Source organism: Passer montanus, unplaced genomic scaffold (genome assembly GCF_014805655.1).
Source record: "Passer montanus isolate IOZ18808 unplaced genomic scaffold, ASM1480565v1 scaffold304, whole genome shotgun sequence".
Taxonomy (NCBI): domain Eukaryota; kingdom Metazoa; phylum Chordata; class Aves; order Passeriformes; family Passeridae; genus Passer; species Passer montanus.
In genome coordinates, this window is record NW_024367753.1 from 69823 (window position 1) to 93448 (window position 23626).

At 51.3% G+C, this 23626-nt stretch overlaps 1 protein-coding gene across 1 annotated transcript in view; it reads right to left on the minus strand.

Annotated features, from left to right (window-relative positions):
* The window catches only part of ARID3B (AT-rich interaction domain 3B), a 41301-nt gene that overhangs the window by 17384 nt on the left and 291 nt on the right, over positions 1-23626 (minus strand). The window contains exons 2-4 of the mRNA XM_039714714.1: positions 20989-21556; positions 7470-7541; positions 6182-6254 (exon numbers count right to left, since the gene is read on the minus strand). Of these exons, the coding sequence (XP_039570648.1) occupies positions 6182-6254; positions 7470-7541; positions 20989-21510 (667 nt within the window). The 5' untranslated portion in view covers positions 21511-21556. The remainder of the gene's footprint in view (positions 1-6181; positions 6255-7469; positions 7542-20988; positions 21557-23626) is intronic.

Below are 23626 nucleotides of genomic sequence, written 5' to 3' on the forward strand. Positions count from 1 at the left end.
CCCTGGTGCCTTTGGATGGTAAACTCATTTTACTGTACGTGCAAGGCTCCTGCCCCGAGCCACAGGAAAATCCTCCTCTGTTTCCTCAGAAAATAACTTCTGCCTCTCAGCAGAACCCCAGCCCCATCACCTGGCTCATCCCAGTCCCATAACTTGGCTCATCTCAGCCCCATAACTTGGCTCATCCCAGTCCCATAACCTGGCTCACACCAGCCCCATCACCTGGCTCACACCAGCCCCATAACTTGGTTCATCCCAGCCCCATAACATGGCTCACACCAGCCCCATAACTTGGCTCACACCAGCCCCATAACTTGGCTCACACCAGCCCCATAACTTGGCTCACACCAGCCCCATAACCTGGCTCATCCCAGTCCCATAACATGGCTCATCCCAGCCCCATAACTTGGCTCACACCAGCCCCATAACTTGGCTCACACCAGCCCCATAACTTGGCTCACACCAGCCCCATAACCTGGCTCATCCCAGTCCCATAACCTGGCTCATTACAGCCCCATAACTTGGCTCATCCCAGGCCCATAACTTGGCTCACACCAGCCCCATAACTTGGTTCATCCCAGCCCCATCACCTGGCTCATCCCAGCTCCAATTTGGCTCATTACAGCCCTATAACTTGGTGCACCTCAGTTCCATCACCTGGCTCATCCCAGGTCTATAATTTGGCACAATCCCAGCCCCACCACTTGGCTCATCCCAGCCCCATAATTTGGCTCATCTCAGCCCCATAACCTGGCTCATCCCAGCTCCATCTCTTGGTACATCCCAGCCCCATAATTTGGCTCTTCCCAGCCCCATCACTTAGGTCATCCCAGCCCCATCACCTGGCTCAATCCCAGCCCCATCCCTTGGTTCAATCCCAGCCCCATCACCTGGTTCAATCCCACCCCACCCCTTGGCTCAATCCCAGCCCCATCACCTGGCTCAATCCCAGCCCCATCACCTGGCTCAATCCCAGTCCCACCCCTTGGTTCAATCCCAGCCCCATCCCTTGGTTCAATCCCAGCCCCATCCCTTGGCTCAATCCCAGCCCCACCCCTTGGTTCAATCCCAGCCAAACGAAGGGCATAAGGAGCCTGTTCCCGCTGGGAAAGGGAGGATGCAGAGTTGATAAATGTGGAAGGGGAAAGCAGAGTCATGCCAAGGGCTGCTGGTTTTCTGAGCAGAAAGGCAGCCACATTCCAGGTTCTGGGATAAGGGCTTTCCAGAGGAACTGACTGCAGCCATAAACATCTGTGGCCTTTGAGGGAATGTCTCCCACAGAATCCCCAGAATCACCAGGGTGGAAGAGACCTCCAAGATCACAGAGTCCAGCCCAGCCCCAACAGCTCAACCCTGGCACCCAGTGCCACATCCAGGCTTTGTTAAACACACCCAGGGATGGGGACTGCAGCACCACCCTGGGCAGAACATTCCAGAACTTTATCACCTTTCTGAAAAAACTTTTTTCTGATATCCAACCTAAATTTCCCTTGAAAAGCCTTTTCCCCTTCCTAAGCTCTTGAACTGCAGTAGATATATCTGATCTGGCCCCTACAACTAGCAAAAATTCAGGATGTCCTCAGCAAAACAATCCTGCATTACCCTAAAAATCACATCTGGAAAGTGATGACAGTTTCTCAATTATGCTAATTAATAATTAGCACCTGCCTAGAGAGGAACGTGGGACAAAGTGGGGGTGCACCCACAGGTGCCCAGATCACCTCCCCTTAATGGGCACTTGCCCCAAAACTTCTTTAAAAAAGAAACAACCATCAGAGGGGTTAAACAGCAACTGGGGAACTGGAAAATCTTGAAGAAAAAGGAGGTGCCTTGAAGAAAACTACAAAAAAGCACAATTGTTGATTAACTAATTGTAAGGCAGCCACAATCTGGGTTTCTGGAATAAAGGGCTTCCCACAGGAGGGCCACACACATCTCTGGATTTTGAGGGAATGTCTCCAAGCTCTTCAACTGCAGTAGATAGATCTGATTTGGCCCCTACAACTAGCAAAAATTCAGGATGTCCTTAGCAAAATAATGTTGTGTTACCCTAAAAATCACATCTGATGACTGATGACAGTTTCTTAGTGATGCCCTATTGATGTTAGCACACTGCAGCTTAAATCATGTCCCCCTTGAAGATGGAATTCTGCAGCCTCCAGGGCTGAGATGTCTTAAAGATAAATCTTGAAGAAAAAGGAGGTGCCTCGAACTAAATATAAAAAAGCACAATTGTTGGTTAACCAAGTGTCATCAGTCAGTCAGTACAGTCCCCTGTGTCCCAGGGAGCCCCAGGGGTTATCCCACAGGGACCTCAGTGTCCCCTCTGTCCCATGCTGGAGCTCCTGGAGGGGCTGAGCCCCTGGAAAGGCTGGGATTACACCTGGGAATCACCTGGGCAAGGGGCTTTGGCACAGCCTTGGCTGAGGGATTAACTGGGACCATCCTCTCCCTCCCCTGGCCAGGCCTGGCAGGCAGACCTGGAGATGCACACTGAGGAGAACTGCCCCTGAGCACCTGATTCCCAGGTGTATCGGGCTGATTCCCCTGATACACCTGGGAATCACCTGGGCAAGGGGCTTTGGCACAGCCTTGGCTGAGGGATTAACTGGGACCATCCTCTCCCTCCCCTGGCCAGGCCTGGCAGGCAGACCTGGAGATGCAGACTGAGGAGAACTGCCCCAAAGGTGGGTTTGAGGTGAATTCCAGGGAATTTTATGGCTTTCCTTGGCCTCCATGCCAGAGATTCCCTTCCACACTGGGATTTCCAGCAGCCTAAGCCACGACTTGTCCTGCACAAAGAGCATTTAATCACAGCCAGCCCTGCTTTTTAAATCACCTCCCACCTACCCTATCCAATTTCCTCGCACAAGTGTCCATTTTACAGCAAGGAACAAAGGAGGTGAGAATCCCCAGGGTTTGTTCAGCACAGAGGCCTTGAAATCCCACTAAAATTGGATTTTTTTCACTCCCACTGGAGTGAAAAATAGGCACAGAAAAGACATTTTTAAGCCACAACCTGGAGCAGGTAAATAAAAAGCTGCTCCTCCCACTCCAAATATGTTCAGGGGAGATGCTGTATCAGGCAGCCAGAAGGAACAGGTTTTCCCCAGGAAACTGGGAAAATCCACAGTGATTTAAAATAATACTGAGCCAAATCTCAAGAAAAACAGAATTTCCTGATTTATCTTTGAAGGGAGGCACAGTAATTCCGTGGGGTGTGGGAATTCCCAGCTGAGCAGAGGGAAAATTCATTTTACAGCAGCAAATCACCTCCACCCCTGCGCTGTCTCAGCTCCTGGTTTGCTCAAATCCCTCTCCAAGGAGAAATCCTGGCTGGGTCAGGGGTGCAGCCTGACATTTATGGGGTGTGGTTCTCTGGAGTTGGGATAAAAAGGAACAGGGACCCCAGGGAGAGCTGCAAGCCCTGGAATGGAGATCCCATGGGGAGCTGCAGTCTCTGATTGTGTTTTAGGGAGAGCTGCAATCCCTGATCCTGGGATCCCATGGGGAGCTGCAGTCCCTGATCCTGGGATCCCATGGGGAGCTGCAGTCCCTGATCCCATGGGGAGCTGCAGTCCCTGATCCCATGGGGAGCTGCAGTCCCTGGTCCCATGGGGAGCTGCAGTCCCTGATCCCATGGGAGCTGCAGTCCCTGATCCTGCCCTGATCCCATGGGGAGCTGCAACCCCTGACTGTGTTTTAGGGAGAGCTGCAATCTCTGACTGAAGAGAGAAAAGCAAGCAGGATGGGATTCATAACCTGAAGCTGTAATTAGACAATTAACTCCAATATGCAAATGGCCCAAAACTCATAAAAGTGAGAGACCCCATGACCAGGTGTCCATTTTGGGACCATTTTGGTTCATCTTGGGTGCAGCCCTGGCTGGGCTCTTGTGCTGCCCAAGGCTGAGGAGATCCTTGTAATAAATCCCTGCTTTATTCCTGAGCTCAGTCTAGTCTCAGTTCTAGCTCAGCCTTCACAAGGCATCACCCCCAGCCCCGCTATCCTCCCTGTGCCCACCTGCCCCTCCCAGGAACAAAACCCCACAGAGGCCAGTTCCAGGCTCCCAGGAACAAAACCCCACAGAGGCCGAACAAAACCCCACAGAGGCCGAACAAAACCCCACAGAGGCCAGTTCCAGCCTCCCAGGAACAAAACCCCACAAAGGCCGAACAAAACCCCACAAAGGCCAGTCCCAGGCTCCCTCTGCTCCTCTTCCACGCTTTCTGCTGCTCCAGGGCCCTTTTATGGCCCTTGGGGACAGCCCTGCACATCTGACCTGTGTTAGAGCTGCTCCACGGCTGTCCCTTCCCAGGGGCATCCCAAAACTTCCCAGCCTTTTCATCCCTGCAGCTCCCGTGAAATCCCATTCATCTTTGCACTTTCTGCTCCCCCTGACAGCAGCAAATCCCTGCTTTTAGGTTTTTACAGTGGGATTTTTATTGGCAGAGCTGCTGCCTGACCCCACAGACTCCAGGGGCAAATGGAGCAGTGCTTCACACTGTGCTCAAAGGGGAAGAGCTGGATTTGGGGTTTTTTTTGGAACAAGGCAGCTCTTGGGAATGGGACTGGGATGTCAGAAACACTCTGCTCTCAGGAGAGCCAGATTTGGGGTTTTTGGGAACCAGGCAGCTCTTGGGAATGGGACTGGGATGTCAGAAACACTCTGCTCTCAGGAGAGCTGGATTTGGGGTTTTTTTTGGAACAAGGCAGCTCTTGGGAATGGGACTGGGATGTCAGAAACACTCTGCTCTCAGGAGAGCTGGATTTGGGGTTTTTTGGGAACCAAGAAGCTCTTGAGTCTGGTATTGGGATGTCAGAAACACTCTGCTCTCAGGAGTGACAGATCTGGGGTTTTTGGGAACCAGGCAGCTCTTGAGTCTGAGACTGGGATGTCAGAAACACTCTGCTCTCAGGAGAGGCAGATTTGGGGATTTTTGGGAACCAGGCAGCTCTTGGGAATGGGATTGGGATGTCAGAAATACTTTTCTCTCAGAAGAGACAGATTTGGGGTTTTTGGAAACAAGGCAGCTCTTCAGGCCAGGACTGGAATTTTAAAAATACTTTGCTCTCAGGAGAGGAGCTGGATTTGGGGTTTTTTTTAGGAACCAGGCGGCTCTTCAGCCCTGGATTGGGATGTCAGAAATACTTTGCTCTCAGGAGAGCTGGATTTGGGGTTTTTGGGGAACACAGCAGTTCTTCAGACAGGGACTGGGAGATGTCAGAAACACTCTGCTCTCAGGAGAGCTGGATTTGGGGTTTTTCTGGGAACAAGGCAGCTCTTGAGTCTGGTATTGGGATGTCAGAAACACTCTGCTCTCAGTTGATCCAGATTTGGGGTTTTTTTTAGGAACCAGGTGGCTCTTCAGCCCTGGATTGGGATGTCAGAAATACTTTTCTCTCAGAAGAGACAGATTTGGGGTTTTTGGAAACAAGGCAGCTCTTCAGGCCAGGACTGGAATTTTAAAAATACTTTGCTCTCAGGAGAGGAGCTGGATTTGGGGTTTTTTTTAGGAACCAGGCGGCTCTTCAGCCCTGGATTGGGATGTCAGAAATACTTTGCTCTCAGGAGAGCTGGATTTGGGGTTTTTGGGGAACACAGCAGTTCTTCAGACAGGGACTGGGATTTTAAAAACACTTTGCACCCAGGAGAGGAGCTGGATTTGGGGGTTTTTGGGAACTCTTGAGTCTAGGACTGGGATTTTAGAAACACTCTGCTCTGTGCCACTGACACCTCAGGGGCCAGCAGAGCCCTCCCTGGGCCACTGACACCCACAGAGGGACAAGAGGGCACCCCAAATGTTCCGAGGTGCATCTGTTACCCAACACCCCAATTAAACACATTTTAATTATCACCAGTCTGCTCTGAGCACTGGATTGGGATCATTGACACCCTGGAAATTCCAGGGAAAGGTTCCTGGGATCTTCAGGGCGCGGACAACACCAGCACTACATCAGAAAGCGAAGAAATTGGAGGTGAATTTAATTTAATTTAAATTAATTAATTAATTCATTTAAATTTCTTGTTTTAAATGTATTTAAATTAATTTAATTTACAGGGCAGATGTACCCTACTGCTGTGCTCAAACACCAAGGGAAATGCCCCAAAGTCCAGGATTTGTTTCCCAGCCCCAGCAGCAGCAATCCCCCTCCTGCAGCCCCAGGAAAGGTCACTCACCCCTTTTCTGCATGAAGATGAAGAGGTCATCCAGGAACTCCTTCCGCTCGGGGTCGCTGTCCAGCTCGTACAGCTGGGGACAGAGCACAGTGAGCCCCCAGCCCCAGGGAGACACAATTCCAGAGTTCTGGATGCTTCCAGGGGAGGGGCAGCACAGCCAGGGGGACATGGACAGGGGACAGGGCTCGGGGGTCATGGCTGGGATGGATGCCCAGGGATGGAAGGGAGCCACAGGGATGGAAAGGATGCACAGGGATGGAAGGGAGCCACAGGGATGGAAAGGATGCACAGGGATGGAAAGGATGCACAGGGATGGAAAGGATGCACAGGGATGGAAAGGATGCACAGGGATGGAAAGGATGCACAGGGATGGAAGGGAGCCACAGGGATGGAAAGGATGCACAGGGATGGAAAGGATGCACAGGGATGGAAAGGATGCACAGGGATGGAAAGGATGCACAGGGATGGAAAGGATGCACAGGGATGGACCCCCAGAAATTGAAAGGATTCCCAGAGATGGAAAGGATGCACAGAAATGGAAATGATGCACAGGAATGGATCCCCAGGGATGGAAAGGAGCCACAGAAATGGAAGGATGCACAGAGATGGAAAGGATGCACAGAGATGGAAAAGATCCCCAGGAACGGAATGGATCCCCAGAAACAGAAAAATGAAAATGGAAAAGATCCCCTGAAATGGAAAGGATTCCCAGAGATGGAATGGGATTCCCAAAAATGGAAAGGATGCACAGAAATGGAATGGATGCACAGGAATGGATCCCCAGAAATTGAAAGGATTCCCAGAAATGGAAAAGATCCTCAGAAATGGAATGGATCCCCAGAGCTGGAATGGGATTCCCAGAGCTGGAATGGATCCCCAGAAATGGAAAAGAAAAATGAAAATGAAAAAGGTGCCCAGAAATGGAATGGATCCCCAGGAATGGAATGGGATCCCCAGAGATGGAAAAGAAAAATGAAAAAGATGCCCAGAAATGGAATGGATCCCCAGGAATGGAATGGGATCCCCAGAGATGGAAAAGAAAAATGAAAAAGATGCCCAGAAATGGAATGGATCCCCAGGAATTTTTATTTCCTTCCCTAGTAAAGAACTGTCATTCCTGCTCCCATATTTTTTCCTGAGAGCCCCTTAATTTAAAATTCAGAGCCACTCAGAGGGAGGGGGTTTACATTTTCCATTTCAGGCGAGGCTCCTGCCTTCCTCAGCAGACACCCGTCCTTCCCAGCCAGGACAGCCCCAATGCCCAGCTGCCCCCATTTCCCAGACAGACCTTGGCAAAGTCTCGGGAGATCTCCCTTCCCCGGCCGCCGTCGCCGTCGTCGCTCCAGCTGGCGCCGCCGTTCTGGGGAGGCAAGAACAGCTCCGGGTGAGGGGAAGGCTCCAGGGCTTCAGGATTTTTAGGCACAAACACACAGAAAAGCAGCTGCTGGTTTAGCCTGAGGTGGTGAGGAAGGATTTGTGGTTTGTCCCAGTTTCCTGGTGCTGGAATTTGGGGTATAGGGAATATTTCTGTGTCTGGTCTGAGGTTTGATCCTGAGGAGAACACTGCTTTTCATCTTCCTTATGGAGAAAGCTTCTGAGCTCTGGGATGAACTGGAATCTATGAGTGTGTGAAATAAACAGATATTTAATAACTGATATTATATGTGATATTAAAAATATATAATATATAGGCTGTATATTATATATATTGAAACATAATTATATATACAGTATAGATCATATATATGATAATATATATTATATAATATATGCTATAGATTATATATATCTTAAACATAATTATATATATATATCATATATATGATAATATGTAATATATTATATTATATATGCTATATATTAGAGCACTTAAACATAATTATACATATTATATATATAATATACCATAATATATATTATATAATATATGCTATATATTATATATATCGAAACATAATTATATATAATATATATCATATATAATATATATTATATAATTTATGCTATATATCTATTTTAAACATATTATATATAATATACATCATATATATGATAATATATAACATATGATAATATATTATATAATATATAAATATATATAATAATATATATTATATAATATATAAACATATGTAATACATTATAAATTTTATATATAATTTTATTATACACCCAGTGTATCACAGGGTGAAAAACTGAAAGGGTTTTGGGTTTTTAGTGTGGAGGTGGATAGGAGACAAGATGGAAGATTTTGGGTGCTGTTTGATCTCCTTGTTCTTCATTTACTCCATTTTCTGCAGTGTTGGATTGGTTAGAAAGAGCTGAAATGAAGATGTGTAAACACACAAATAATTAGTTATTGGTAAAAATGTTTAAGAGTTAATTAAAATAGTTTTAAAAGAGTCTCATCTTGTGTGTTTTGTGATTTTTGGTGCTTTTTTTGCACACTAGGTTTGGTATATAGAGGGGGTGCTGAATTGTTGAGAAGAGAAGAAACAACCAACCTGAACACTGAAAAAATGAAAAGTTCTGCCTGCTCCTTAATTGTAACACCAAACTCTTTAGGAGTTTCCCCACGAGGGATTTCACACCCTGGGAAGGGGAATTTCAGCTCCTCTGTGCCCCTGCTGGGATCACACCCAGCACCTACAGAGCTGATTTTCCCCCTCGTGTCCCTTTTTCCCAAGGGCACATCCCAGAGCCCCTGGTGGAAGTGTCACCCTCCTTCCTGACCTCCAGGCCATCCTCCCTGTGCTCCCTGAAGGGCAGGAGCAGAAGGAGGGGAATCATCCCCTGGAAAGCTGCAGGCCAGCCCAGGTGCCCTGACTCCAGCAGGATTCAGATTTTCCCTGAGAGAAACGGAAAGCTCAGCTTTGCTGGATTAAGGCTCCCTAAAAGGATTAATGTGGTTAAGCCCTATTCCACTTGGGAATCACCGTGCTGGAATGGTCTCTAAAGGATGGAAACCAGCAGCTCCAGCTGGATGATCCCAAAATAAATCCAGGCATCCTGAGAACACCAAGTCACTCTGTGCAACCCCAGTCCAGCACGTGCTGGAAAAGGGAAGAGCCAAATCCACCTGGGACAAACACATGGAGAGAAAAGGTGCAAAAAAAAACCCCAAAAGCACCTCCTGGGAATTCTGGAGGTGCTTTACCACCTCAAATAAACCAGCAGCTCCAGCTGGATGGAAGGCCAGGATGACCCCAAAATAAATCCAGGAATTCTGAGAACAACCCTGTAAAGTGCTGGTCCAGCATGTGCTGGAAAAAGGAGAAGAGCAAAATCCACCTGGACAAACACAAGGAGAGAAAAGGTCCCAGCACCCCAAAAAGCACCTCCTGGGAATTCTGGAGAAATAAATTCTGAATTCTGAAATAAACCAGCAGCTCCAGCTGGATGGAAGGCCAGGATGATCCTGAAATAAAACCAGGAATTCTGAGATCAACTCACTCTGTGAAACCCAGTCCAGCACGTGCTGGAAAAGGGAAGAGCCAAATCCACCTGGGACAAACACAAGGAGAGAAAAGGGGGAAAAAAAACTCCCCAAAAGCCCCCCCTGGGAATTCTGGAGGTGCTCCAGCACCTCCAATAAACCAGCAGCTCCAGCTGGATGGAAGGCCAGGATGATCCCAAAATAAATCCAGGAATTCTGAGATCAACTCACTCTGTGAAACCCAGTCCAGCACGTGCTGGAAAAGGGAAGAGCCAAATCCACCTGGGACAAACACAAGGAGAGAAAAGGGGCAAAAAAAATCCCCAAAAGCACCTCCTGGGAATTCTGGAGGTGCTCCAGCACCTCCAATAAACCAGCAGCTCCAGCTGGATGGAAGGCCAGGATGATCCTGAAATAAATCCAGGAATTTTGAGAACACCAACTCCATAAAGTCCCAGTCCAGGGTGTGCTGGAAAAGGGAAGAGCCAAATCCACCTCGACAAACACAAGGAGAGAAAAGGGGGAAAAAAAACTCCCCAAAAGCACCTCCTGGGAATTCTGGAGGTGCTCCAGCACCTCCAATAAACCAGCAGCTCCAGCTGGATGGAAGGCCAGGATGATCCCAAAATAAATCCAGGCATCCTGAGAACATCAACTCACCCTGTGAAACCCAGTCCAGCACGTGCTGGAAAAGGGAAGAGCCAAATCCACCTTCACAAACACACAGAGAGAAAAGGTCCCAGCACCCCAAAAGCACCCCCTGGGAATTCTGGAGCTGCTGCAGCACCCCAAAATCCCAGCATCATCTGGCTGTGAGGCTGACAGGGAATGAGGAAGGTGAACAGCTCGTGCACAGCTCCCTAATGCCTGCTGATTGGGTTTGAGCCACTAATTGCTGCTGGAAAGTCAATTACCCAGCGAGCCCCATCAAGGGAGAGATCTTTAATGGGGGATTAGTGCCACTCCTGTTGTGTCAGCTGTTTGGGGCACAGGATCAATTCCAGCCTCTCCAGGCTGGCTTTGCTCACGGGAGGATCCATCCCAATGTCCTTTCTCCCCAGCAGAGATTAAACCCACAGATTTTTGGCTAATTGTGCATCCAGCTGCTCCTAAAACTGTTCACTGGGATCAAAGCCATGGAGCAGAATGAGAGTGGCAGGAAAAGGAGGAGCAGGGATTTCCCAGCCTGCACCTTGCACACCCCAAGGCTCAGGGATTTGTGCAGGTTCAGCTTTCTGACCCTCGCCTTTGGCTGCTCCCTTCCCTGGGATATAAATCCAGAGGCAGAACTTGCTTCCAGAGGGAATTCTGGTCATGCTGAGAGCTTATTCCACTCCATTTGAGGGCAGGGATGAGAAAGGAAAGGGGTTAAAGGAGGCAATTCCCTCCTGCCAGCAGCCTTGAACTTGGGAAAATTCCCAGGAATAAAACCTTTAAAGACTCTGGAGAAGTTAAACAGAACTCATTTGGCTTGTTCTCTCTAGGAAATAATAAATAAAGGGTGATCAGACCAGAAAGGCAGAGGATGAGCAGAATAAATCCATCCCATGTTGCACAGCTCCCCTGGGATCTCAGGGCACCTCCGGGAAAAGGAGCTTAGGGCAGCTGAAGGCACCAGCCTTTGGCCATATGGCCACCAAAGCAGCAGGGGTGGCTGTCACCTGCTGTCACCTGAGCTGGGGCAGCTGCTGCACCTCCTGCTGCTCTCTGGGGGGGCTGGGGACATGTCCCACTGCCAGGGGACAGGAGAGGGCTCCTCAGGGAGGGTGGGGATGGAGCACGGCTGGCTGGGGGCACAGCATGGAATGGCAGCTGGGAATGAAGCTGAATTTATCCATGGGGAGCTGAATTCATCCAGGGAGAGCTGAATTCATCCAGGGAGAGCTGAATTCATCCAGGGAGAGCTGAATTCATCCAGGGAGAGCTGAATTCATCCAGGGAGAGCTGAATTCATCCAGGGAGAGCTGAATTCATCCAGGGAGAGCTGAATTCATCCAGGGAGAGCTGAATTCATCCAGGGAGAGCTGAATTCATCCAGGGAGAGCTGAATTCATCCAGGGAGAGCTGAATTCATCCAGGGAGAGCTGAATTCATCCATGGGGAGCTGAATTAATCCATGGGGAGCTGAATTTATCCAAGGGGAGCTGAATTAAATGATGGAATTCACCCTGGGAAGCTGAGCTCACCCATGGGAAGCTGAATTCACCCATGGAGAGCCTGAAAAGCTGAATTTATCCATGGGAAGCTGAATGAAATCATGGAAAGCTGAATTCATCCATGGAATTCATCCTTGAAAAGCTGAATTCATCCATGGAATTCACCCATGGAATTCATCCTTGGGAAGCCGAGTTCACCCATGGAATTCATCCATGGAATTCATCCATGGAATTCATCCTTGGGAAGCCGAGTTCCCCCACGGAAGCCGAAGGAAATGACGGAGCTCCCCCTTGGGAAGCTCATCCCCACCCCAGCCCCTTCCCTTTTCCTGAGGGACGTTTCCCCCACCGTGCCAGGGCAGCCCCAAAGCCAGCAGGGATTCACTCCCTCCAGCCCAGGGCAACCACCAGGCAGCCTGGCACCCAGGGAGCCAGCCTGGCACCCAGGGAGCCAGCCTGGCACCCAGGGAGCCAGCCTGGCACCCAGGGAGCCAGCCTGGCACCCAGGGAGCCAGCCTGGCACCCAGGGAGCCAGCCTGGCACCCAGGGAGCCAGCCTGGCACCCAGGGAGCCAGCCTGGCACCCAGGGAGCCAGCCTGGCACCAGCCCCCTGCCCTGCTGCTGGGCACAAACTGTGCCTCTGCAGGGCGGGCACGAGAGGACAGCAAAGCCCAACAGAGCCCAAAAGGGGCACCATGGCAGCTCCGGAGGGGCTGGGCCACCACAGCCCTGCCAGGGCCACCAACACCTCGAGGGCCACCACAGCCCTGCCAGGGCCACTGACACCTCAGGGGCCACCACAGCCCTGCCAGGGCCACCAACACCTCAGGGGCCACCACAGCCCTGCCTGGGCCACCAGAGCCCTTCCTCTGCTACCAGAGCCCTCCCTGGGCCACCCAAGTCCTCCTTGTGCCTCTGACACTTCAGGGGCCACCAGAGCCCTTCCTCTGCTACCAGAGCCCTCCCTGGGCCACCCAAGTCCTCCTTGTGCCTCTGACACTTCAGGGGCCACCAGAGCCCTTCCTCTGCCACCAGACCCTTCCCTGGGCCACTGACACCTCAGGGGCCACCAGAACCCCCTCTGTGCCACCAGAGCCTTCCCTGTGCTGCCACAGCCCTCTCTGTGCCACTGACACCTTGGGGGCCACCAGAGCTCCGACACTCTGGCACTGACACCTCAAGGGCCACCACAGCCCTCCCTGTGGCACTGACACCTCAGGGGCCACGAGAGCCCTCCCTGTGCCACCAGAGCCCCCCCTGTGCCACCAGAGCCCCCCCCGTGCCACCACCACCTCAGGTGCCACCGCAGCCCCCCTGTGCCACCACCACCTCAGAACCCCCTCTGTGCCACCAGAGCCTTCCCTGTGCTGCCACAGCCCTCTCTGTGCCACTGACACCTTGGGGGCCACCAGAGCTCCGACACTCTGGCACTGACACCTCAAGGGCCACCACAGCCCTCCCTGTGGCACTGACACCTCAGGGGCCACGAGAGCCCTCCCTGTGCCACCAGAGCCCCCCTGTGCCACCAGATCCTTCCCTGTGCCACCAGAGCCCCCCTGTGCCACCAGATCCTTCCCTGTGCCACCAGAGCCCCCCTGTGCCACCAGATCCTTCCCTGTGCCACCAGAGCCCCCCGCTGCCCCCTGCCAGCTGCAGCAGCCCCAGGGGCTCATTCTGGGGTCCCTCCCAGCACTGGGACACCAGAGCAGGCCCAGCCCAGGTGGCCCCAGCAGCCCCAGGCTGGGTTAACCCCTGAGCTGCCGAGGTGACAGCACCTCCCATTCCCTGCAGGACAAAACCTTCCAGAGCATGGAATCACAGCTCCCATGGGAAACCAGCTCAGGCTGCACCTCCTCACCCTGCACAGAGCTTTTACAGGGGTTTTGCAGGGGTTTTGTATTTTTTAGGCCAGGAATCTGCTGAAATCCCCACCTGGGGATGAGGCCTCCCCTGCCCCGTGGGTTGAGTCAATGAAAAGAGACTGAGGCAGCAATTTCAGGATTATCAGAGAATCCACAGAAATTCCTTTTGTGGGCAGAGTTAAGCCTTAGGAAGTGAAACAGATGCTCTGAGAAAGAAAACTGTTGTAGAACAAACGCTGATAAGATCAGGGCTGCTGCCCCGAGCTGCAAGGTCTCAGGCAGGGAGAGCCAAGGGGTAATTACTGCCCACAGCAGCTCCCTGCAAGGGAACCCAGCCTTGCTAATGACAGAGCTCCATTCAGCAGCCCCCAGCTTCAAAGGCAGCCCCTGAAAACATCCCAGTGATTTCAGGAATGGCAGGGAGGATGGGGAAGGGAAGGGCTGAGCTTTAACCATTAATTGCTTTTTTTATTCAGTTCCTTTCACGTGTTCCCAGGAGCAAACAGGAACCTGCTGCTTCATCCTCGAGGAAAAGCCGGGCTCTCTGAATCCCTCCTGTCCCAAAAGACTCAGAGCAATCAGCCCAGGATTGATTTGGGGTGACAAGAGGGATCCTCAGTGCCAGCCCAGAGTGAGCAAAGCACAAGTGCAAGGGAATGAAACATTGCAGCTCTGCAGCTCCTGTGCTGCAAAGCCCTGCAGCAAAGCTGGCACTGAGTGAATCCTGCAATGATCTGTCTGCTCAGGATCCTAACTCACCTCTGGGGCTCTGCAGGGGAGGAGCTGGGAATCCTCTCTGTTTCCTTTTTCCTTTCCTTTCCTTGGGGAGTCCTCTGAATTTCCATTTTCCTTTCCATTTTCCTTTCCAAGTCCTCTGAATTTCCCTTTCCTTTTCCTCTGAATTTCCTTCCTTCCATTTTTTCCTTTGGGAATCTTCTGAATTTCCATTTTCCTTTTCCTCTGAATTTCCTTCCTTCCATTTCCTTCCTTCCTTCCTCTTTTTCCTTTCTCCTTCCCTTTTTCATTCTTCCTTTCCTTTCCCCTTTTTCCCTTTCCCCTTTTTCCTTTTTTTCCCCTTTCCCCTTTTTCCTTTTTTTCCCCTTTTTCCCTTTCCCCTTTTTCCTTTTTTCCCTTTTTTCCTTTTTCCCCCTTTTTCCTTTTTTCCCCCTTTCCCCTTTTTCCTTTTTTTCCCCTTTCCCCTTTTTCCTTTTTTTCCCCTTTTTCCCTTTCCCCTTTTTCCTTTTTTCCCTTTTTTCCTTTTTTCCCCTTTTTCCTTTTTTTCCCCTTTCCCCTTTTTCCCTTTCCCCTTTTTCCTTTTTTCCCTTTTTTCCTTTTTCCCCCTTTTTCCTTTTTTCCCCCTTTCCCCTTTTTCCTTTTTTTCCCCTTTTTCCCTTTCCCCTTTTTCCTTTTTTCCCTTTTTTCCTTTTTCCCCCTTTTTCCTTTTTTCCCCCTTTCCCCTTTTTCCTTTTTTTCCCCTTTCCCCTTTTTCCTTTTTTTCCCCTTTTTCCCTTTCCCCTTTTTCCTTTTTTCCCTTTTTTCCTTTTTCCCCCTTTTTCCTTTTTTCCCCCTTTCCCCTTTTTCCTTTTTTTCCCCTTTCCCCTTTTTCCTTTTTTTCCCCTTTTTCCCTTTCCCCTTTTTCCTTTTTTCCCTTTTTTCCTTTTTCCCCCTTTTTCCTTTTTTCCCCCTTTCCCCTTTTTCCTTTTTTTCCCCTTTCCCCTTGTAGAACAAACGCTGATAAGATCAGGGCTGCTGCCCCGAGCTGCAAGGTCTCAGGCAGGGAGAGCCAAGGGGTAATTACTGCCCACAGCAGCTCCCTGCAAGGGAACCCAGCCTTGCTAATGACAGAGCTCCATTCAGCAGCCCCCAGCTTCAAAGGCAGCCCCTGAAAACATCCCAGTGATTTCAGGAATGGCAGGGAGGATGGGGAAGGGAAGGGCTGAGCTTTAACCATTAATTGCTTTTTTTATTCAGTTCCTTTCACGTGTTCCCAGGAGCAAACAGGAACCTGCTGCTTCATCCTCGAGGAAAAGCTGGGCTCTCTGAATCCCTCCTGTCCCAAAAGACTCAGAGCAATCAGCCCAGGATTGATTTGGGGTGACAAGAGGGATCCTCAGTGCCAGCCCAGAGTGAGCAAAGCACAAGTGCAAGGGAATGAAACATTGCAGCTCTGCAGCTCCTGTGCTGCCAGCAACCCTGCAGCAAAGCTGGCACTGAGTGAATCCTGCAATGATCTGTCTGCTCAGGATCCTAACTCACCTCTGGGGCTCTGCAGGGGAGGAGCTGGGAATCCTCTCTGTTTCCTTTTTCCTTTCCTTTCCTTGGGGAGTCCTCTGAATTTCCATTTTCCTTTCCATTTTCCTTTCCTTTCCATTTTCCTTTCCAAGTCCTCTGAATTTCCCTTTCCTTTTCCTCTGAATTTCCTTCCTTCCATTTCCTTCCTTCCTATTTTTCCTTTTTTTTCCATTCCTTTTTCCTTTCCTTTCTCCTTCCATTTTTCATTCTTCCTCTCCTTTCCCCTTTTTCCCTTTCCCCTTTTTCCTTTTTTTCCCCTTTCCCCCTTTCCCCTTTTTCCCCATTTTTCCTTTTTTTCCCCTTTCCCCCTTTCCCCTTTTCCCCTTCCCAGGGATTTCAGGAGCAGCAGCACAGGGACAATCCAAACCTGTCCCTACAGCACAAGAAAAAGCTGCTGCTCACCCTGAGAATGAGGAATCTCCTCCCACCTCAACATAAAAAACTGATTTCCCCCCACAAAACACCTGAAAACCCAACCCTGAAACAGCCCCAGCGCACAAACCCCGCTGGGAAATTCCCCTTTTCCCCTCCTGGATGGAGGATTCCCTCTCCTGAGCATCCCAGGCCCATTTCTCAGGGGCTGCAATCCCAGCCCTCGCTCCCAGGGCCTGCAGCCAAGGCCCAGCAATGATTTGGAGCTGACTTCTCTTCCCTGGCCCTGGGAAGGTTCAGCTCATTGCAGCATTTCTGGGAGGATGCCCTGAGAATTCCCAAAATCCCGGGCACACAGCACTGCCAGGAGCCCTGCTCCATGGAACAGGAGAGATGGGTTTATGTATTCCCTGAGTCCTCACTGCCAAGCTGGAAATCTGGGATTTATCCATTCTCACATTCCTGATTCCCAAGCTGGTGCCTGGAAATCTGGGATTTGGGGCCTGGAAATATGGGATTTATCCATTCTCACATTCCTGATTCCCAAGCTGGAGCCTGAAAATCTGGGATTTATCCATTCTCACATTCCTGATTCCCAAGCTGGTGCCTGGAAATCTGGGATTTGGGGCCTGGAAATTCACATTCCTGATTCCCAAGCTGGAGCCTGAAAATCTGGGATTTATCCATTCTCACATTCCTGATTCCCAAGCTGGAGCCTGGAAATCTGGGATTTCTTCTCACATTTCTGATTTCCAAGCTGAGGCCTGGAAATTTGGGATTTCCTCTCACGTTCCTGATTTCCAAGATGGAAATCCCACATTTCTGATTTCCAAGCTGGGGCTTGGAAACCTGGGATTTGGGGCCTGGAAATCTGGGATTTCTTCTCATATTCCTGATTCCCAAGCTGGAGCCTGGAAATCTGGGATTTCTTTTCACATTTCTGATTTCCAAGCTGGGGCCTGGAAATTTGAGATTTCCTCTCACATTCCTGATTTCCAAGCTGGAAATTTGGGATTTATCCTCACATTCCTGATTTCCCAACTGGAGCCTGGAAATCTGGGATTTATTTCTTCTCACATTCCTGATTTCCAAGCTGAGGCCTGGAAATTTGAGATTTCCTCTCACGTTCCTGATTTCCAAGCTGGAAATTTGGTATTTATTTCTTCTCACATTCCTGATTTCCAAGCTGGAAATTTGGGATTTATTTATTCCCATATTCCTGATTTCCAAGCTGGGGCCTAGAAATCTGGGATTTCTTCTCCCATTCCTGCTGGAGCTGAGGAAGCAGCACCAAGCTGTGCCCTGCTTTTCCCTGCTCAGCTTTCCCAGGAACAGACATTCCCAAACAACACGAGCACCCCCAAACCAGCACTGCCAGCCCTGGGACAAACCCTCATTTTCCCCCAAACAGCCCTTTGCCAGGAGCTGGGATGGATTTTGGGGTGTTCCAGAGGGTTGGAGGAGCAACCAGAGCAACCCCCAGCAATTCCTTCTCCTGGATCAGCTCCTGCACTCCCTGTGCTGACAGAATTCCCAAAATTCAGCTCATTCCCAGGAGCTTTTGCCCTACAATGATTTCCTGGGATGGGACAGAAAGGATCCACCTTTTCCTGGTGGATCCCAGATTTCTCTGGGTAATTCCAGCCTCACAATTCCGAGGGATTCTTTGCCCCAAAGCTTCCAGAAGAGCAAGCAAGCCTGGAGGGAAGGAAGGAAGGAAGGAAGGAAGGAAGGAAAGAAGTGACTTTTCCCACAATTTCCAAGAGCATTTTCCATCCCAGGAATGCTCCAGGAGCAGGGCACAGGACTGGTGAAAGAAGCTAAAAAATAAAAGCCTAATCCAGGAATCATTTTGGAAACTAACTGGAGAATCTGTTTCATCCTGGAATTTCTTCCCATTAAAGGGAGAAAGCAAAGGGAAAAGCTCATACTTTAAAAAAAGCCTGGATATTAAAGATTCCAAGGAATGAAGTGGCCAGCCCAGAGCTCCCCACACAATTCTCTCCCTTCCCTGCCCCTGGTTTTATTCCCAGCTCTGAACTGGGAATCAGCAGCTCCACCTGGACCCCAGGCACAGATCCAAACCACTCCACCTCCAAAAACCTTGGGACAACAGGGGGACCTGTCCTTTTCCTGCCACCTTTTCCCACTGTTCTCCAGAGCTGCCCCTGCTATTCCTTTAGAACTCATTCCTGAACCTGGGATCCATGGATTCCTCCCACTCCTGCCCTTCCCAGCAGCAAAACTGGTTTTTATTGGAGTTTTTTCCTGCTTCAGCAGATCACACAGCAGCAAAAGTGCTTTTATTGGAATTTTTCCTGGGCACTTTGGGCTCCTGGATTGAAGTGGCCTCCCAAACTGCAGGAATGGGCCAAAGCACATTGTGCCAATCCAGGAATGATGTTTTATTCCACTTTTTTCCCCTCTCCCACACAAACCCTGGCTGGTTCCACGGCCACTGCCTGGCCAGAATGAGCAGTGAGATCTGCAGGGCTCTGCCAACAGGAGGGAGAAGCAGCAGCTGGGCAAGGATCAAAGCCAGCCCTGGCCTAGGCTGAGCTTATTGGGCTTTTCAAAGAGAGATCCTATAAAACCTGAGCCCTGCCTCATTTCCCCACCCAGAGCCCTGCAAGAGGAAGTTGGCACCACTCCCATCCAGTAAATTCTGAGGCAATGGCCCCTGAGTGACAAACCCACCTCATGTGAGCAACTCCCTCTCCTGGGCCCAGCCCCCTGGAGAAAAACCAGCAGCCAGTGGGGGTTTTACATCCCCGAGGAGCTGGGGAGGGAACACCCACTGCTCTGCAGGGACAGAGCTGTGCCCACTGAAATCCCACTGGCACAAAGGGAACCACCCCACCAGCCCCTGGCTCTCAGCTGCAGGGAGCAGCACTTCTTCACTCCAAGGTGGAATGAACCTCCCACAAGGCAGCAGTGAACTGGCTCCTTGCTTCCTTTTCCTTTTCTGTCCCCTTTCATTTTGTCTCTCCTTTCCTTTTCCTTCCCCCTTTCTCCTTTTCCTTTTCCCTTTCCTTTTTCCTTCTCCCTTTCCCCTTTGCTCTTTGGTTTTTCCTTTCCCCTTTCCTTTTTCCTTTTCCCTTTCCCCTTTCCCCTTTGCTTTTTCATTTTTCCTTTTCCCTTTGCTCTTTCATTTTTCCTTTCCCCTTTGCTCCTTCATTTTTCCTTTCCCCTTTGCTCCTTCATTTTTCCTTTCCCCTTTCCTCCTTCATTTTTCCTTTCCCCTTTGCGCTTTCATTTTCCCTTTCCCCTTTCCCTTCTCCTTCCCCTCCTCCCACACAGGGAACATAAAGAGCTCTGGCTCCCAATATCAGGTCACATCCCCCTGCACTCAAAAATCCACAATTCCAAATCCCCGAGGTCTGACATCTGCAGGGCTCTGCCAACAGGAGGGAGAAGCAGCAGCTGGGCAAGGATCAAAGCCAGCCCTGGCCTAGGCTGAGCTTATTGGGCTTTTCAAAGAGAGATCCTATAAAACCTGAGCCCTGCCTCATTTCCCCACCCAGAGCCCTGCAAGAGGAAGTTGGCACCACTCCCATCCAGTAAATTCTGAGGCAATGGCCCCTGAGTGACAAACCCACCTCATGTGAGCAACTCCTTCTCCTGGGCCCAGCCCCCTGGAGAAAAACCAGCAGCCAGTGGGGGTTTTACATCCCCGAGGAGCTGGGGAGGGAACACCCACTGCTCTGCAGGGACAGAGCTGTGCCCACTGAAATCCCACTGGCACAAAGGGAACCACCCCACCAGCCCCTGGCTCTCAGCTGCAGGGAGCAGCACTTCTTCACTCCAAGGTGGAATGAACCTCCCACAAGGCAGCAGTGAACTGGCTCCTTTTCCTTTTCTGTCCCCTTTCATTTTCTCTCTCCTTTCTTCCTTCCTCCTTTTCCTTTTCCTTCCCCCTTTCCTTTTTCCTTCTCCCTTTCCCCTTTGCTCTTTGGTTTTTCCTTTCCCCTTTCCTTTTTCCTTTTCCCTTTCCTCTTTCATTTTGCCTTTCCCCTTTCATTTTTCCTTTCCCCTTTCCTTTTTCCTTTTCCCTTTCCCCTTTCCCCTTTGCTTTTTCATTTTTCCTTTTCCCTTTGCTCTTTCATTTTTCCTTTCCCCTTTCCTCTTTCATTTTTCCTTTCCCTTTTCCCTTTCCCCTTTGCTCTTTCATTTTTCCTTTCCCCTTTGCTCCTTCATTTTTCCTTTCCCCTTTCCTCCTTCATTTTTCCTTTCCCCTTTCCTTTTTCATCTTTCCTTTCCTCTTTCCTTTTTCATCTTTCCTTTCCCCTTTCCTCTTTCATTTTCCCGTTCCCCTTTGCGCTTTCATTTTCCCTTTCCCCTTTCCCTTCTCCTTCCCCTCCTCCCACACAGGGAACATAAAGAGCTCTGGCTCCCAATATCAGGTCACATCCCCCTGCACTCAAAAATCCACAATTCCAAATCCCCGAGGTCTGACAAAAGTAACTCCAGTGAGGCATCAACAGGGAGCTGCCTGCTCCTAAAATCAACAAACCACCAGGTTTCCCCCAAAATCCCACCCCACAGAGGCTCTCACAGCGCAGGGAAACCCACAAAGCCAATTTTTTGTGGGACCTCCTCACAGAAAGGAGCCGGGCAGGGGAGCCCAGCCTGCAGGAGCGCTCCTGAGGGAGGGAAATGCAGGTTTTGAGCAGGGAATGCAGCACTGACCTGTTTGAGCTGCTCGTCCAGGCGCCAGCGGGCCGGGGCCGTGCCCGGCTGCTCCCTGCCCCGCGGCTGCCCCGCGCCGGGCACGGGGCTGGCACCACAGCCCCCCCTGGGCTTGCCCTGGGCGCCTTTGGGAGCGCGGAAATACGGCAGGGCAGGGCAGCTCGGCTGGCCGGCCACCCCGGAGCCGTCCTCCAGCTCAGCGCCGTCCTCTTCATCCTCCTCGTCATCCTCCTCCTCCTCGTCCTCCTCCTCGTCCTCAGAGTTCGCGCTGCTCTGCTCCAGGGCCCGGCTGGCCGCGGCGGGGGCTCTGCCCGCGGGCACGGCGGGTGACACCGCCGGGGGCACGGCGGGTGACAGCCCCGGGGCGCGCCCGGCGCGGGGCTGGCCGGGGAAGGGCGGCGGCGTCGGGAAGGGCACCTGCGGCTCCCGGCGGCGCTCCCGGCAATCCATGGGCACCGCCGGCTGCTGCTGCTGCTGCTGCTGCTGCTTCTGCAGCTGCTCCACCACCGCCTGCAGCTTCATCCCGCCGTGCGCATGGCTGGCGGCCCCGGCGGGAGCCGCGCAGGATCTGCCGGGGAGACAAACGCGGCTGAGGCGGAGCGGCCGCCGCTGCCGCTTTCATCCCTTCCCAGGAAGGGAGGGGATGCACGGAGCAGAGCCGGGGCTCTTTCCGGCGCACGAGACCGCGAAACAATCGGCTCGGCACGGCTCGGCTCGGCACGGCCGCGGGCTGCAGCAGTGCAGAGCCCCCAGGCACCGCGGCGCTGAGCGGGACGGGATCCCCGCGCCCCGCGGCAGCGCCGGGGACCGCGATGGCACCGGGGCTGCGGGGCGGCCTGAGGGGACACGGGCCGGGCCGCGCCGGGCCATATTATAGATAGAAATACATAGCCTCACTTTCAGGGTCACTTTTGGTGTCTTTCCCCAGGTTTTTGTGCCCCTTTCTTATTTTCAGAGTAATTTTTGGTGTCTCCCCTCACTTTTTGTGTCTCTCCCTCACTTTCAGGGTTATTTTTTGTGTCCCTGCTTCACTTTTAAGGTCATTTTTGGTGTCTTTCCCCAGATTTTTGTGCCCCTTCCTTACTTTCAGAGTCACTTTTGGTATCTCTCCCTCACTTTTTGTGTCCCTGCCTCACTTTCAGGGTCTTTTTTGGTGTCTTTCCCCAGTTTTTTGTGTCCCTTCCTTGCTTTCAGGGTCACTTTTGGTACCCCTGCCTCACTTTCAGGGTCATTTTTGGTGTCTTTCTCCAGATTTTTGTGCCCTTTCCTTAGTTTTAGAGACATTTTGTGTCCCTGCCTCACTTCCAGGGTCACTTTTGGTGTCTTTCCCCAGCTTTTCGTGTCCCTTCCTTGCTTTCAGGGTCACTTTTTGTGTTCCTCCCTCACTTTTGGCATCTCCCCCTGTCATTTTTGGCATCTCTCACTTTTTGTGTCCTTCCCTCTCTTTCAGGGTCACCTTTTTGTGTCCCTCCTTCACTTCCTGGGTCACTTTTGGGGTCCCTCCCTCACTTCCAGGGTCTCCCCCTGTCATTTTTGGCTTCTCTCCCCCACTTTTGGTGTCCCTCCCTCATATTCAGAGTCACTTTTGGCATCCCTGCCTCACTTTTTGTGTCCCTTCCTTACTTTCAGGGTCACTTTTGGTGTCTCTCCCTCACTTTTTGTGTCCTTCCAGGGTCTCCCCCTGTCATTTTTGGCTTCTCTCCCGTTTTTTGTGTCCCTCCCTCACATTCAGGGTGACTTTTTGTGTCTGTTCCCCACTTTTTGTGTCCCTGCCTCACTTTCAGTGTCTCCCTTCTGTCACTTTTTGTGTCCCTGCCTCACTTTCAGGGTTCCCCCACGACTTTTTGTGTCTCTCCCTCACTCCCAGAGTCTCCCCCTGTCCCTTTTTGTGTCCCTCCCCTGGTTTTTGTGTCCTTCCCTCACATTCAGGGTCCCTTTTGGTGTCCCTGCCTCACTTTCAGGGTCTCCCCCCCACACTTTTGGCATCCTCCCCTCGTTTTTAGGGACACTTTTGGTGTCTTTCCCCAGTTTTTTGTGTCTCTGCCTCACTTTCAGGGTCATTTTTGGCTTCTCACCCATTTTCTGTGTCCCTCCCTCACATTCAGGGTCACTTTTGGTGTCTTTCCCCAGTTTTTTGTGTCTCTGCCTCACATTCTGGGTCACTTTTTGTGTCTCTGCCTCACTTTCAGGGTCATTTTTGGCTTCTCACCTATTTTTTGTGTCCCTCCCTCACATTTAGGGTCCCTTTTAGTGTCCCTCCCTCACTTTATGTGTCTCTCTCTCACTTTCTGGGTCACTTTTTCCGTCCCTCCTTCGCTTTCTGGGTCACTTTTGGTGTCCCTCCCTCACTTTTCCCGTCCCTCCCTCACTTTCAGGGTCTCCCCCCACCACTTCTGGCACCCCTCCCTCGCTTTCAGGGTCGCTTTTCGTGCCCCTCGCTGTCCCTGCCTCCCTCCCAGGCTCGTTCCCGGTGTCCCCCGCTCACTTTCCCGGCCTTTCCCCGCTGTCCGAGCGCGTTCCCCAGGCCCGGGCCGAGTTTCCCCGGTTTTCCCCTCCCCGCCCAGCCCCATTAATTCCGGAATTTCCCGGCTCCCTCGGGAACCGCCTGCAGGGGCCAAACCCGCACCGAGGGCCGGCA